The following is a 15,374-nucleotide window of genomic DNA, read 5'->3' on the forward strand; positions in this document are numbered from 1 at the left end:
CCATGAATCAAGGGGCGGTGTTTCATGTTCTATGGGCTGGAAGCCCCTTTCAGAGGGTCTTCAAATCTAAAAAGGAAATGTTGTTTGTAGAACATGAATGATTAAGTTTGTTCAACTTGAGCATAGGCGTTGTAAGAGTTCTAGCTAATGAATAGCCTAATTTAGCAGGCGTAAAATAAACAAACAATCTAAATCATATGTAGATGGTCGTCCGCGCCAGGGTATCAATCAGCTAGCCTGGCTCTTTGTGTGCGCAGGTTTTGTTTGTGTTGAACAAGGACAGTTCTCGTGGCTTGTTAGATGATTTGCAATGTGTTAATGTCAGTAAGATTGCATAGTGCATACGGTGCTTATTTTTATGAAAGGTTAGGGAAAGTGGCCTGTAGACGTTGCAAAGTGAAAAATACATAAGGAGTTTGAAGAGGAGATGGGAAATTGTCTAAAATCTCCAACCTCGGATGACATTTCCTTGCTTCATGAATCACAATCGGATAGAGCTAGTTATGGTGACGGGGCAGATACAGACCAGGAACCACCGCCACCATACCAGGTATGTCACCCGAATTAGCCAGCGACTTTAGCTAATAATGTAACGTTAGCTACAGTACTGGTTTGCTTGCTTGCTAGCGAGCGCAGCTATTTTTTTCAAGGTTCGACATGCAAAGGAACGTGGCGCTTGCAGCTGGCTACCGAAGTAAATACAAATAGCATGCTATAGCTTGTCAGCCAGTTATGTTTTTCAGATGTTCATGTAAACAAACAGTCATAATCAGCTGACTTTGGGAGATATGGCAGGTATATACAGCTTTACATTGTTTATCAATGCTGCACACAGCCATCAACTAGCTGTCCTATTGCAGTGTCATCGTTGTTCTTGTTATATTTCTACAGGGATAGTGTCATAAATTGACTGTTGCTGCAGCCTTTATTTTTATCAGACCATGTCGTCCTCCATTAGAGAGCGTCATCGTGATCCCATAGTACTGACCCAAAGGGACTCATGCAATGCGAAGTTATCTAGTAATGAATTTTATGAAAACAGGATAGTATTCATACACAACAGCAAAAAGAGACTGGAGCTGCTCATACTGCTGGAATGCAGTTTGTGTTGAGGGAGGGAAGACAAAGGCATACTTTTTTTGTATATCTTTTGTTGTTGCTCAAGGGAGAGTAATAATATACCAGATATAGACCTAGACCAAAAACTACAGAAGCTCCCATCTTTGCTTTTGGCACAATGTAAGAAAGATGAAATCAAAAGTAGAATGATCATCAGAACCTGTAAGCTTCCTGGTACAGGCAATGGCAACAGCCTACATTGGAGAACACAGATCAAACTATTATGCCAATGAGAAAACAGCACAGTCTTGGTGCTCCCTCATTTCTTTGTGACAATATTTTCCATACCCAAATCTTGATTCCTTTTCTGTAATTCAGACCTGTTATGTTAGACTTTAGCTGGGAAGGAATGAGTGTCAGCAGGTTAATGCCCCCATCTCAAATGAGAAGATAAACAGGTTATGCACAGAACTGGAGGCCCCCCTGCCTGAACCCTTCCAGTAAAGCTCTCCAATGTCCCTGTGGCTGACACGGGCCATGGCTTGCCTTACCAGACTATTACAAGACTGTACGACACTCATACGCTAAAAGATCATATCAAGTCAAATCATACACATATTGCATGATGATGCATACCTATTCCCAACCCTGTTCAATAAGTAATTTTCCTTGTAATTTATCGGTTTCAATTTTCCACGATCCTACATTTAGAATATCTCTTTGTTCTTTAAAAATTGACGTTCCAAACAACTTACCACCATCCAACAGGTTAGAACTAACGGCTCACACACATCGCACCGAATGTGGAGCGAGCATTCGCCTGCCGATTTTTCAGCACACTGTGTTTTAGGGACAACCTGCTGTAGACATCTGACATTTTTCACACGATTATACATGTAAAATGGGCACGCACACTGTTTGCACATTACATTGAGGTGCTAAGTACTCTCGGTCAGCAAACGCTATTGGTGTGTCTGAGCCCAAAAGTTGACTTCCTATGTCAACGTTATAAGGGAGGACAGAACCTAATAAAAAAATACTTCTTTATGTCACCAAAATGCAAAGCCCTACAATAACCATGAGACAACTTAAAAGCCAGGGAATACAGCTTCTTAACCAGTGGCATCTGTCCAGATTAGATTTTATAATAATACAATAGTAAACAAGCAAAATAAATTACACGACGTAGCACAGATGGAGATTTACACAAACCCCAGATCCTGTGTTTTTCTGATGGAAACCACCAGCAGCCACTCTTTTTCTCAGGATTTCTGTGTTTACTTGAGTCCCTTGGGTCCAGGATCAGGAATTAATGAAAAAGGGTTGGAATTCAACAGTCTGGAGCTGTTTTCCTGTAACAGATTGGCAGGCAGCGTTGTGCAATATCCTGGTTATATAGCTGAGGCACTTGTTGGATTCTTCAAAATTAAGAAGCTTGTTTGAACCAAGGGTTGGGCGATATCTCAATTATTTAATTAAATTATGGGCGATTCACAATATCAAAAAATAAAATATTTTCGAATTAAGCTTGGTTGACAAATTAAGGTCAAATACACTGCATTTCAAACAGTCAGTAATAATTGAATGAATTCAGGGTTTGTGAATTCATACCTAGGCTAAATATAAGTCTTCCACAACTGAGACCCATTAATCATTTTATCATTTTATCAAGAATAGTTTAACCTGTTTTTTTGTTGCTATAATCACTCTATGAAAATGCATTTTTGTTATAAATTTAACCAGAACCATGCATAATGCACATTCACTAATAATAACAAACTTCTTCTAGCAGGTATTATAGAAAATGAACACAGATCTCATAAACAATATCTCACACAACGGACTATGTGCTAGTGAGTAGCCAGCTAATCTTTATATTTAAAGTTTAACCAACTTGGATCTATTTGCTAGCAAACAAGGTAGAACAGTTGAATTGTTATGAACACACCCTTCTGCCCATCTCCAACTGTTTGAACAGCATGCGAGCCTGTCCACTTTTTTCAGATGATGAAATCAAGTGATCTACCTTATTTCTCAGAATGAGAACGAGTTGCCAATTCCTTACATAGTGTTTTATGCTTATTGTACATTTATAAAAGACCTGAGAGCTAGTATCAGTCTTTGTCGAAAATGCTGCTAGCGGTACATGGTACCTCAATACCATGTGAGACAAACTGAACATTCATTTTCGAGATGTTCATTGATACTCCCCTTTTAGTAGTGTCTGCTCTGCGTGCAATTTGAGGAGTTGAAACATAACCTTTCTAACTAATCATTTTAACTTCTCTATTACAGTAAAATAATGTCTCAATGTCTTTTGGTGTTTATATGACCGATTCTGTTGGACCAAACATCAAATGCAAATAGCGAGTTGAAACCGCTTATCGGAGAGGAAGTATTGATATCTCATCTTTGTTGTTGTGAGTGTCAGAGGGAGGGGCTTGAGGGGTGTGTGTGAATGGGAAGGTGCACATAGCCAGAGAGAAATAGGCAAAGCCGTTGGGACAACAACTCCCATTGTTAGGGCGTAGACATGAGCGTCTTGTTATTATATACTGATCTCTGGTGTAAATAGGAAGGTGCACACAGCACAGAAGGGGCAAAGGAGATGAGACGACATAAGAACAAGCGGACATAAACGCTCATAAAACAACAACAAAAAGATTCTTGCTGTCCAGGTTTTTGTAATATCGCGCAAAAACATACATTTGAATATTTTCTATATATCATCCAGCCCTATTTGAACCACGGCTTGAACAAAGGATGGCCAGAGACCTTCTTTAGAGCATACATCATTTCCAATCTAGACGCTTGCCTTGGGTGCTTGCCGGACATATTCAATCTCTCCCTATCCCAGTCTGCCGTGCCCACATGCTTCAAGATGGTCACCATTGTTCCTGTACCCAAGAATGCAAAGGTAACTGTACTAAATGACTAACGCCCCATAGCATTCACTTCTGTCATCATGATGTGCTTTGAGAGACTAGTCAAGGATCATATCACCTATCACCTACCTGTCACCCTAGACCCACTTCAATTTGCTTACAGCCCCAATAGGTCCACAGACGATGCAATCGCCATCACACTGCGCTCTGTCATATCCCATCTGGACAAGAGGAATATGGCAGGTAGCCTCGTGGTTAGAGCATTGGGCCAGTAACCGAAAGGTTGCTAGACCGAGTCCCTGAGCTGACAAGGTAGAAATCTGTTGTTCTGCCCCTGAACAAGGCAGTTAACCCACTCTTCCTAGGCCGACGTTGTAAATAAGAATTTGTTCTTAACTGACTTGCTTAGTTAAATAAAGGTTAAATAAATTAAATAAAAATAATACCTAATATAAGAATGCTGTTCATTGATGATAGCTCAGCATTCAACACCATAGTTCCCTCCAAGCTCATCATTAAGCTTAAGGCCTTGGATCTCAACCCCACCCTGTCCAATTGGGTCCTGGACTTCCTGACGGACCAACCCCAGGTGGGGATGGTAGGAAACAACACCTCCACTTCGCTGATCCTCAACACTGGGGCCCCACAAGGGTGTGCACAGCCCCCTCCTGTACTCCCTGTTCATTCATGACTGCATCGCCAAGCACGCCTCCAACTCAATCATCAAGTTTGCAGACGACACAACAGTAGTAGGCTTCATTACCAACAACGATGAGACCGCTTACAGGGAGGAGGTGAGGGCACTCGGACTGTGGTGTCAGGAAAGTAACCTCTCACTCAACGTCAACAAAACAAAGGGGATGATCGTGGACTTCAGGAAACTGCAGAGAGAACACCCCCCCCCCCCTATCCACATCAACGGGACAGCAGTGAAGGTGGAAAGCTTCAAGTTCCTCGCCACACAGACAGTGTGGTGAAAAAGGCGCAACAGCGCCTCTTCAACCCCAGGAGGCTGAAGAAATTTGACGTGTCACCAAAAACATTCACAAACTTTTACAGATGCACAATTGAGAATATCCTGTCGGGCTGTATCACCACCTGGTACAGCAACTGCACTGCCCACAACCACAGGGCTCTCCAGAGGGTGGTGCGGTCTGCAAAACTCATCACTCTGGGGAACTACCTGCCCTCCATAACACCTACAACACCCGATGTCACAGTAAGGCCAAAAAGATAATCAAGGACAACAACCACCCAAGCCACTGCCTGTTCAACCCGCTACCATCCAGAAGGCGAGGTCAGTGCAGGTGCATCAAATCTGGGGCCGAGAGACTGAAAAACAGCTTCTATCAAAAGGCCATCAGACTGTTACAGACCTCACTAGCACAGTGAGGCTGCTGCCTACATACAGACTTGAAATCATTGGCCACTTTAATAAATGCAACTCTAGTCACTTTAATAATATTTACATATCTTGCATTACTCATCTCATATGTATATACTGTATTCTATCTATTGCATCTTAGCCTATGCCACTCGGTCATTGCTCCTCCATATATTTCTATTCTTATTCCATTCCTTTACTTAGATATGTGTGTATTAGGTATTTGTTGTGGAATTGTTAGATATTACTTGTTAGATATTGCTGCACTGTCAGAACTAGAAGCACAAGCATTTCGTTACACTCGCAATAACATCTGCTGGCCATGTGTATGTGATCAATGAGATTTGATTTTAAGCATTTTCGTTCGTGTTTTCTTCTCTTAAACACAGACCTGTCCATGCTTTGTATGTTTAAACGACTGCACAATTTCTCTAAGTTACAAATGAGCCTTAACAACATTTTTGCCTACAATAATCTCAGGCAGAAATGACTTATTTAGGGAATAAATACCATTTGAGTTCTACAGTTCTCAGCCCGGCAGTAAGGCTGTTAACACCAAAAACAGTTGTATTTTCTATGTGGTGAATAATACTGTTATAAACAAGACTGACACATCCACCTTGAATATTAGCTCAAATTAAATATTTATTGAGAAATTGTGGTTCTGTAATCACCCTCCACTTCATCGTGCGCTGAGGAGGAAGGCTCCCCTGCTATGTGCTATGTTACTCTGCGGTCTATTGTGGGAGGGAGGGAGGGGTGTGCAAAATGAGTGGTAATTTGGAAAGCAGCTGGCCAGTGTGCTGACTCATCGCTGTCTGACTCGGCCACTGGAGAGGGTGATAGGATTGGGCCAGAGTGAAAAGCAGGTCCCGTCACTGTAGCTACAGTCATCAGGTTCCCTGGCATGACTAATCTGTGGGGCTTTTTCCTCACCCAATGACAGAGCAGAGGCCCTGTTTTATTAATCATATTCAGTCTAGCACAAAGGCCATTATCCTGTTGTCAGTGTTTTATGGTCAGACCTCATTGGCTCGAACATCTTGCAGACATTATAAGGCTGCCTGCCTGTCCCTGGCTGTGTTTGCCAGGGCTGGAGGCAAGAGAATGATCTAAGACTCACCAGCAGCGTGTGCTGCCCTGGACTGAGAACTAACACTAAATCTCCCCTCAAAGGTGTCATGAGGCCTGGAGGGAACGCAGGAAAAAGCAGTAGAGGCTAAAGGGGGAGAGAACATGTATCACAGACACTTCTCTGGTGATTGGAAGTCTTCTCAGAGTTTGCTTTGAGCCGGCGAACTCAGTTCGGACTGTGAAGAGGAAGTTTGCTTTGGAGGGGCCTTCTAATGAGCTGTCAGACCTGCTGCATGAGGGAGAGAAAGGTGTGAGATTTAGGGAAGAGGGAATAGAAAAGAAAGGAATGAAAATAACAAAAACAAAGCTTTGAGCGGGATAGATACTGACTTCACAATGTAAGGTGCTCACCTTCACACAAATGTTACAAGGGTGAAAAGAAAATGTACAATTCATGATTTAAAATGCATATCCAAGGTCATAATTCCTTACCAGTGAATTCCCCAGATGTGTTTTTGTGCTGCACTGCTCTGTTGTGGCGCCAGAGGGGATGGCTGCTGTTTTTACGGGCTCCTAACCAACTCTGCTAAAATTGTATTTATTATAATAATTTTTTTTGCATTGTTTGTAACTTATGTTGTTCATAATGTTGCTGCCACCATCACTTTTGACCGAACAGAGCTTCTGGACATCAGAACAGCGAATACTCGCCTCGAACTGGAGCTGGACAAAGATTTTTCTTTAACGAGTCCGACGCGCAGGATATACTGCTTTCTCGAGACCAGGCCCATATTCCCGTCATTTGCGTGAAGAAAAGACAGAAAAGGGGGCGGAGGTCGGGGTGCCTTGTGAGAATTGGTAGGCGAGTGAGTAAACCTCCACAACCACCCGTACTACGTCAAGTTTATTTTTCAATGATTGCACGATCTACGATTAAGACTATCCTACCAACGGGACATTAAAAACTAATATTTTATGTTTCATCGAGTAGTCACTGAACGACGACGCATATAATATAAGATGAGGGGGGTGTCTATTTGTCAATAACAGCTGATGCACAATGTCCAGGACCTATATACTAGGCGGTGTCAGAGGAAGGCCCAAAAAATTGTCATAGTCATAGACTGTTCTCTCTGCTACTGCATGGCAAGCGGTACCGGAGCGCTAAGTCTAGGACCAAAAGGCTCCTTAACAGCTTTTACCCACAAGCCATAAGACTGCTAAACAATTCATTAAATGGCCACCCGGACTATTTACATTGACCCCCCCCCCTTTGTTTTTACGCTGCTGCGGTTGTCTAGTCTATGCAGTCACTTTACCCCTACCTACAAATTACCTCAACTGGCCTGTACCTCCGCACATTGACTCGGTACCGGTACCCGCTGTAGCTTTGTTATTAGAATTGTTTTACTTTAGTTTATTTAGTAAATATTTTTTAATCTCTATTTCTTGAACTGCGTTGTAGGTTAAGAGCTTGTAACTAAGCATTTCACGGTAAGGTCTACTACACCTGTTGTATTCGGCGCATGTGACAAATGAAATTTGATTTTATTTGTTAGATGGCTCGCTGGCAGATCCTTGGTCTCCCAATCCCACAGTGAACCAGTTGTCTAGCCTCACCTGACCTGGCTGTGCTTCCATGGAAATGGTTGAGGATAGGATATGAAAAAAGAAAAGGAATCTTCCTATATGCTTTCAAGTGTTCATAGATGTTCAATATCAGAGTTACTGTACTCGTTTTCATGTTGTACCGCACTTGTCCTGTCTGTAACATTGCTGATTTGTAATAAAGTATCCATTTGTGTATTTTTATGATGAAATGTTTATCCCAGGCTCTGGTAACTGGGAAAAGTTTTCTACCAGTGGAAATATTAAATTATATGACTCATGCTTCAAGAGAAACAACCCTCAAATGATACTGTAAAGGCAAAATGTTCTTATCATTCTCCAAGTATGAACACAATGTGGGACATGTTCCCTCAAAAATATGAGTGTCATTGTGGCAAAAACAATATATTTAACTGTGATGTTCTTTTTTACTGTGTACATTTTTCAAAGTAGTCATAGAGATGTGTGGTTGGGTAAACTTTGAAATCAATATTTTTTGTTTGGCATACATTTTAAAGTGAAAAAAATTGGAGTCTCAGCATAATTCCAAAAACGTGGAATTGCCCACAAACAAGATGTTGTCAGCAAGGCCAGACTCAACCAACATGGGGCCAGCCAGTGGATTGTGTTTGCTGTTCCTGTTTGAGAGATCCCCAGAGCCCTAGACTACGAATCAGGTTTGAGGAGTTAGCGAGGTTACTTTGGTCAACTCAGGATAACCAGTGCCACAAAGGTGGCTCACCTTTTAGCCAGGTACATTTCTATAGCAACGAATCCTTCAGAACTAACCTGCTCCGTAGCAGGCTAACTCTATTTATCCACAATGAAGTGTCTCAGCCACGAGTTGAGGACCAATGAAATCAGATACCCTCCCTCTCAGAAAGGTTTGAGGAATATGACGGATTACCTTCTTTATGTTTTATAAAAAATAAAAACAAAGTATTTTGTTAAAATGCCTATCACATTACACATTTAGTAATGACAGGCTTTGATTGGCTGTTACATCTACACTTGCTTGTTTACCGAGAACCCACCGTTTCCCCCTTCATATCCCCAGATTCTGTAAGTGCTAATGATCCAATAATATGACATGACTCATCTGACAGTTACAGGTTTTCCTATGACAAAATGTAACACAACATGCAGTGATGTTTTTTGTCCCGTTGTGTCCCGATACACTACGAGGGTGTAGAGTACATTTAGTGTTTTTAAGTTCATCCTCAGGAACCTCCTGAAGATTTGTTTGTTGTGAAAGCAGCATCTTTGCATCACTGATGGCATTGCTGTTTGAAAACTGTCTGAAGAACAATCTGTGTAATTAGGCTTTCTCTTTATCAAAAGAGGCTTGGATGGCTGCGCTCCAGCATTTTATCTGTGGAGCATGAAGCGTGTGTGTGTGTCACTGTTGCTGTGCATCTCCCGGGCTGTGCTTCAGTGCCAGCCTCTCAGACAAGGCTCAACGGTGCAGCCAGTAGAGCCTGCCATTGTTTATTCCCTGGAGGAAGCCACTGTGGGAGTGGCAGGGTCCCCGTGGTTACTGGTCTGTGTGGATGTTATGGGCACAGGCCTGGAATTCAGACTGCAGGCTGAGAGAACGCATCTGTATGCCGGTTTGTCTGAGCTGAGGGGTTGGAGAGGACGGTAGGGCTTGGTTTTGTTTTTCTCCTATCTCGCTTTCTCTATCGCTTTATCTCCAGTGAGTTTGTGGGGGAAGGCTGGCAGCCGGTATTGTATGCTGAGTGCCTGGCTGCCCGGGGCTTGGCAGTGCACATAGAGCTGCTCTGTGGCTCAGCGCTCTCTCTCTCTCTCTCTCTCTCTCTCTCTCTCTCAGCGCCCTGTCTATCTCTCTCAGCGCCCTGTCTATCTGCTGTTCCTCTTTTCCTCATGCTGACACCTATCTTCAGCTCACCCATTATTACCCTTAAAGGAAAACGCCACCCAAAAACTATATTTTGGTATTTGTCCATTGTTGATATAGTCCCTAAATGTTTTGCATGTCAGTTAATCAAGTTTTCAAGATGTAATTTTCAAAATACAGAAATCTGGCCCGTATGAGGCAAGGCAAACTTCTCGCTTACTCTCTTAAAAGACCTTCAATTGAAAAATGTGATATTTGTTTTGCTGTTTGTCCATCTTGAGACGCCGTAACAATTTGATTACTGCCCTGGTTTTTAATATCGCCAAGTGCCATGATCACTCTGTCTCATTTTAGTCTTGAGGCACTAAATCGGATAATACTGGCAAGCTTTCTGATTAGGTAATTGAAGGGTGTCCATTCCAGTGACTTTGAGTGAAACTGGACAACAGGGATGCCCCAGGACAAAGAGAGAGCCGACCGCTGCACCCCCAGCCAATCACACAACTCCCACTGCCTTTCCCAATCTTCTGAAAAAGGTATTCTGACACTTTTTTATTTTTTATTCGGTCTGCCTGTTTTTGTCACACACAAGTGGAGAGGGACTAGAGAATTTAGGGCTGAAAATTCTGATGTCCTGGTCATTTTGTTTGTTAAATGCTGACTCAGCTTTTTTTAAAGCACAGAGTGACTGTATAAGGGAATGAGGGACTGTGACTGAAATCCCACAGGAACCTTAATCACTCATGTTTCACTTTTGCTTTACACTTCAGTGCCCAGTGCAAATAATATAAGATATACATTTTTTTTTGCCTTTACGTTTATTAAAACAAAGATTTAGTTGAACCATTTGTATACTTGATATGTTTCTGACATTTAGTAAATGTGTGTACAAAGAAAAATCACTTATTTTACACCCAGAGACTCTTTCATTTTACTGACTGTGATCCAATTTGAGGTGAGCTCGGATGACTACTGTGAGGAAGGTTTCCATGAGACGGCACTAGTCCCTGAAGCCCATTGGTCTGCTGTGATGTCATCTCAGTGTGACTGAGGCAGAGTGGAGATGGCAGGCGTGTTCTGACATGTATTTTCAGCGGTCTCGGCACTGAGGCCACCTGATGAAAGGGCTTAAGCAGATTCCAAGAGGGTTGCATTCTAAGGGCTGAACCTGTTTTGTTGTTTTATGTACAGCTTTCACCCTGCACTCATTTTTTGCCAAAGAAAGGTGCTTATTTATTTTTGTCATCCAGGTTTTGCTATAAGCCCACAAAGAGTCGAGACTCCCTCCCATCTTTGGTTACATACAGTACTATGCATGTCCTCACTACTTCATTGCCTCACTTGTATTATTTGAGGCTCAGTGTTGGTTTTGAGTTAGTCAGTAACCTACTTGTAGCTTCCTGTAAATAGGTGTGGCAGGCAGTTGTGTGAGCTAAACATCTGACCTGACTGAGACCGTGAATTGGTCTGAACTCCTGTCTCACAGCCAGACTGACAGAAATAACCCCGGAGAGGACGGATTGGGAAGCACAGGACTCTACAGACTATGTACTCTGTCTCTTCATGCAGACACACCACAAGGACATATCACATATCATGGACATTATAGCCACTCACATTGAGAAGATTCGCAGATCATACATTTGCTAGGCCTATAGCTTTGGCGGGTTTTTGTGAACTCCTGACAAATGGACACCATAGAAACCTTGATTCCTATTATGTCATTCTTAAATGCCCCACTTATTTTTAATTAGCGGAACAAACTAAATGGAATGGTATTTGGAAATTAATATAATGTCTCCCAATACTATTGGGAATAGTTTTATTTTATTTTTTTGCTTATTAGGCCTAAACTATGCTGATTATCAGAGGAGATATTGTCACTTTGAAGAACATTTAGGTCTGACTGCAGAGATTAATTTACTGGCTATGCTTATCTGCAAATGCATGAAATTGAGGTCTTTGACATGCTCGCCATGCCTCTATGAAAAGTTCTGCTGTAACACAGTGTGTCCAAATAAAAAGATTAGTCCATATTTCTAATGGCTAAGCGGAAAAGGAGATTTCGTAACCAGTGTAAGCACTGTGTTTGTAATATTAGATGGTATGTAGGATGAGAACTGGTGAAGTTATGGTTGATTTAGGGAAAAGTACACACAAGTTTCTGTCAGAATTTTTTTTATCTAACTAGGGTAATGAACCTAAAGCCCTTTTTTTCTACTTACCCAGATCCCGATGAACTGATGAGTACCATTATGATGAGCACCATGATTATGTCTCTGCATGTTGTTTTGAAAGAAGGTTGAAGGATGTTTCTGGAGCTGTTGCTAACTAGCTTTAGCACAATGACTGGAAGTCTACAGCAACACTAGCATGCTTGCTGGCAAGCATAAAAAGGGCTTGATTGCCAAAATGATCCAGTATCCCTTTTTACAAAATATTCTGCAATATCAAATAGATCATTTAAATGTAAACACTCGTAGCTGAGTGGAGCATGACATGACAACTTTTTAATATCCATCACATAATGCTCAACCAGTGAAACATGTCTGGACATTTCTATCCATCAGCTTTCTCTTGAGGTCTCCTCATTATGATTGTGGTGTTGAGCATTGTCTCTAACATATATTAGACTCCATGTGAAAAAACTTTGAGTTTCTCAACCATCCGCCAACCACAACACAAAGATGGAACAGAACAGAGGTGAGAAATGAGAATGAAAATGCGGTCTGAATTTTCTCTTCTGTATGAATCATGCAGGCTTTGTGGGTCTGACACAGCCAGCTATTTGACTGCATTCTGTCATCTAAATTGTATCAGTGTTGGATATGAGACTATCTTTGATTGCGGGAATGTATGCAAGTGTGCTTTACTCTGCTTCTAGTGATTGTAACCCTCACATGGGTTTACGACATTCAGTCTGCATGCTCTAATAGCTTACCTGCTGCCAATCACTCCTTTCAATGGTAACTGATTTCAATAGAATGCTTTGTCTATTGCATTTTCTCAATTACAGCAATTTGAACTGAAAACACCCATGTTCCCTTTTTGTGAAATTGCTCTGACTTGGGAAAGATTGCCACCTACTGGATCTGTCAATTCAAACCTCTGATATACTTGTTCTAGTTATATTACAGTGATACTCTGACTTCATTCATATCACTTTTAACTTGGTTGTTTGAATGCAAAACAGTGTAATGGCATTGTAATTTATATTTCCAATAAACAAGCTGCTGCTGTTCCAGTAAACCCATTGATGGTGATAACTGTTGTTTTTTGTGTGTTTTTTTTCTCTTCAATGTCTGGGTTTTCAGTAATTACCAAGGTCTATTCTCAGGCCTACGTCTGGGAATTTCCACACAACTGTTTTGTCGTTCACCACGTAAGCTCTAATGCCTTCTACATATTACTTGGATGTTGTGGTTGGAAAACACCGTCTATTCCACGAGTTATGTATGAGGTCTGAGTTGTGTCTTTCTCTGTTTCTAAGTGCATGTTTCTGTGTGTCTTTGTGGCCATGCAGCAGGAGCTGCCAGTGTACCACCCCACGCCCAGTCAGGCCCGCATGGCCAGCCAGCTGACTGAGGAGGAGCAGGTCCGCATTGCCCAGCGCATTGGCCTCATCCACCACCTCCCCAAGGGAGTGTACGATGCTGGCAGGGACGGCTCCGAAAAGAAAATTAGAGAGTAAGTACCACCGGCACCAGCACTCAAACACAACAACACATCTCCAAGAATTAAGACACTTTATTTTTTTTACCCCCCCCCCCCCCCCCTCCACAATTTCGTCATATCCAGTTGCGATCCAATTACGATCTTGTGTCATCGCTGCAACTCCCCAACGGGCTCGGGAGAGGCGGAGGTCGAGTCATGCCTCTCCTGAAAAAATGACCCGCCAAACTGCACCTCTTAACACCCACCCAAAGACAAAAGTGTTATCATGTTGGATGAATGTGCCTCGTACTGTATGACAATTGGCATCTGTGTAATCTGTATGCACATTCATATCACTTACTGGTGCAGAATGTCAATTTGTACTAAATAAATACAAATACTGCATAATATACTATTTATTTCTCAATCCCACATGATACACATTCTGTTGTCTCTTCATCTGTGCAGGTGTGTGATTTGCATGACGGACTTTGTGTATGGGGATCCCATCAGATTCCTGCCATGCATGCACATCTACCACATGGACTGTATAGATGACTGGCTGATGCGCTCCTTCACCTGCCCCTCTTGCATGGAGCCAGTGGATGCTGCGCTGCTCTCCTCCTACGAGACCAACTGAGACACAACACCACCCCCCTCACCACCACCCCTGCTCGCTATTCTGACTTACTCCCTTACTCCACCCATCCTTCCATCTCCAGCACCCCGACAACCAGCAGACAGCACTTCCAACAGCCTGGAGAACCAGGGTCTCTGGGGGCAAGTGAGGGCTGTGTGGTGGTGATGAAGGGTGCTGTAGAGGGTTGGTGGAGGCCATGGATGGAGAGGGGTCCTTTGCTCTGAGCTGGCCAGGTCTGCTGGACAGGAAAGCCCCGACTCGGGAAGGACGTTGGATACTGGTGATCAAGATAAGACCGTCTCGTGTCACCCTCCATCCACACCCAGAATTCCCCTCTCTCTCACTACCACACTGTTGTAGTAAATGCCCTAGAAGGGAGGGGAAGGAAAGCAACAGCTCAAAACTCTCTCTAGAAATACTGATATCTGCAAATATTTTCTCTCCTCGTTGTTTTCAACTCTGTTCCAGAAGTCGTCTTAAGGGCTCAGTGGATTAAATTTACTAACACAGATAAGCAAACGATTAATGCACATGTACACAAGTCAGATGAACTTGCACTTCTATTCTAGTCTCAGTGGATGAGTTCAGCATATGCTTACAAATGTTTGAAAATTATTTCAGATTTTCCCCATTATTTAGTATCTGCAACATGAAATGTTTTTTTTTCAAGCCATTGTAATTCTTTCAGCCCAATGGTAAGGTCTGTTTTCCTGAAGTTGACATTTTATTCTTAATTGGGGAGTTTCTTAGACTAATGATGGATCAGTAAAAAAGTGTTCCTTTTGGATGAAGAGGTTTGGGGTCTGCACTCGATTATTACAAAGGATTAGGCCTGTTAGGGTTTGGTCAAAAGGTGTTATCGATCATAATGCTCCTTAACTGCTCTTGCTTAGCACAGTTCTTAAATTGCACATCAGAAATACTCAACGTTTACTGCACCCAATTCAGCACAAGTGTCTTCATCTTATTATCAAGTACGCCATATGATTTATCATAATGCATACACACTAGAGTCATTGAATTAATTTACATGAATTTAGTCACATAACCTAGAGCAGTGGTCACCAACCTGTCTATCGCCATTGACTGGTCGATCTCCAAGCATTCCCAGTCAATCACCAAACATTTCTGTAAAAAACCCAATGATAAAGTCTTGCGTTCCTTATTGTTTTATTTGTTTTGCGCTGTTGGCGGTAGGTGCACTTGATTTAG

At 42.2% G+C, this 15,374-nt stretch overlaps 1 protein-coding gene across 4 annotated transcripts; it reads left to right on the forward strand.

Annotated features, from left to right (window-relative positions):
• Positions 1-28: 28 nt before the first annotated feature.
• On the forward strand, positions 29-14,953 carry LOC135556412 (RING finger protein 11-like). Of its 4 annotated transcripts, none has more exons than XM_064989604.1 (5): positions 7,764-9,651; positions 10,268-10,404; positions 13,183-13,250; positions 13,392-13,555; positions 13,991-14,953. In XM_064989604.1, the coding sequence occupies exons 2-5, from the start codon at positions 10,320-10,322 to the stop codon at positions 14,160-14,162; spliced, it is 489 nt and encodes a 162-aa protein (XP_064845676.1). In that variant the 5' UTR covers positions 7,764-9,651; positions 10,268-10,319; the 3' UTR covers positions 14,163-14,953. The 4 variants fall into 4 exon arrangements, with proteins under 4 accessions (XP_064845678.1, XP_064845676.1, XP_064845677.1 ...); XM_064989605.1 differs by having other exon boundaries at positions 10,292-10,404; XM_064989603.1 differs by having other exon boundaries at positions 7,764-10,404.
• The last annotated feature ends 421 nt before the right edge of the window (positions 14,954-15,374 follow it).

This window comes from Oncorhynchus masou, chromosome 15, assembly GCF_036934945.1.
Source record: "Oncorhynchus masou masou isolate Uvic2021 chromosome 15, UVic_Omas_1.1, whole genome shotgun sequence".
Taxonomy (NCBI): Eukaryota; Metazoa; Chordata; class Actinopteri; order Salmoniformes; family Salmonidae; genus Oncorhynchus; species Oncorhynchus masou.

Bases quoted from the DNA above. Each gene is read 5' to 3' on its own strand.
- LOC135556412 (XM_064989603.1), top strand. From the start codon at position 10,320: ATGCCCCAGGACAAAGAGAGAGCCGACCGCTGCACCCCCAGCCAATCA. The intron at 13,251-13,391 runs GTAAGCTCTAAT...GTGGCCATGCAG, and splicing joins ACTGTTTTGTCGTTCACCAC to CAGGAGCTGCCAGTGTACCA. The intron at 13,556-13,990 runs GTAAGTACCACC...TCATCTGTGCAG, and splicing joins TCCGAAAAGAAAATTAGAGA to GTGTGTGATTTGCATGACGG.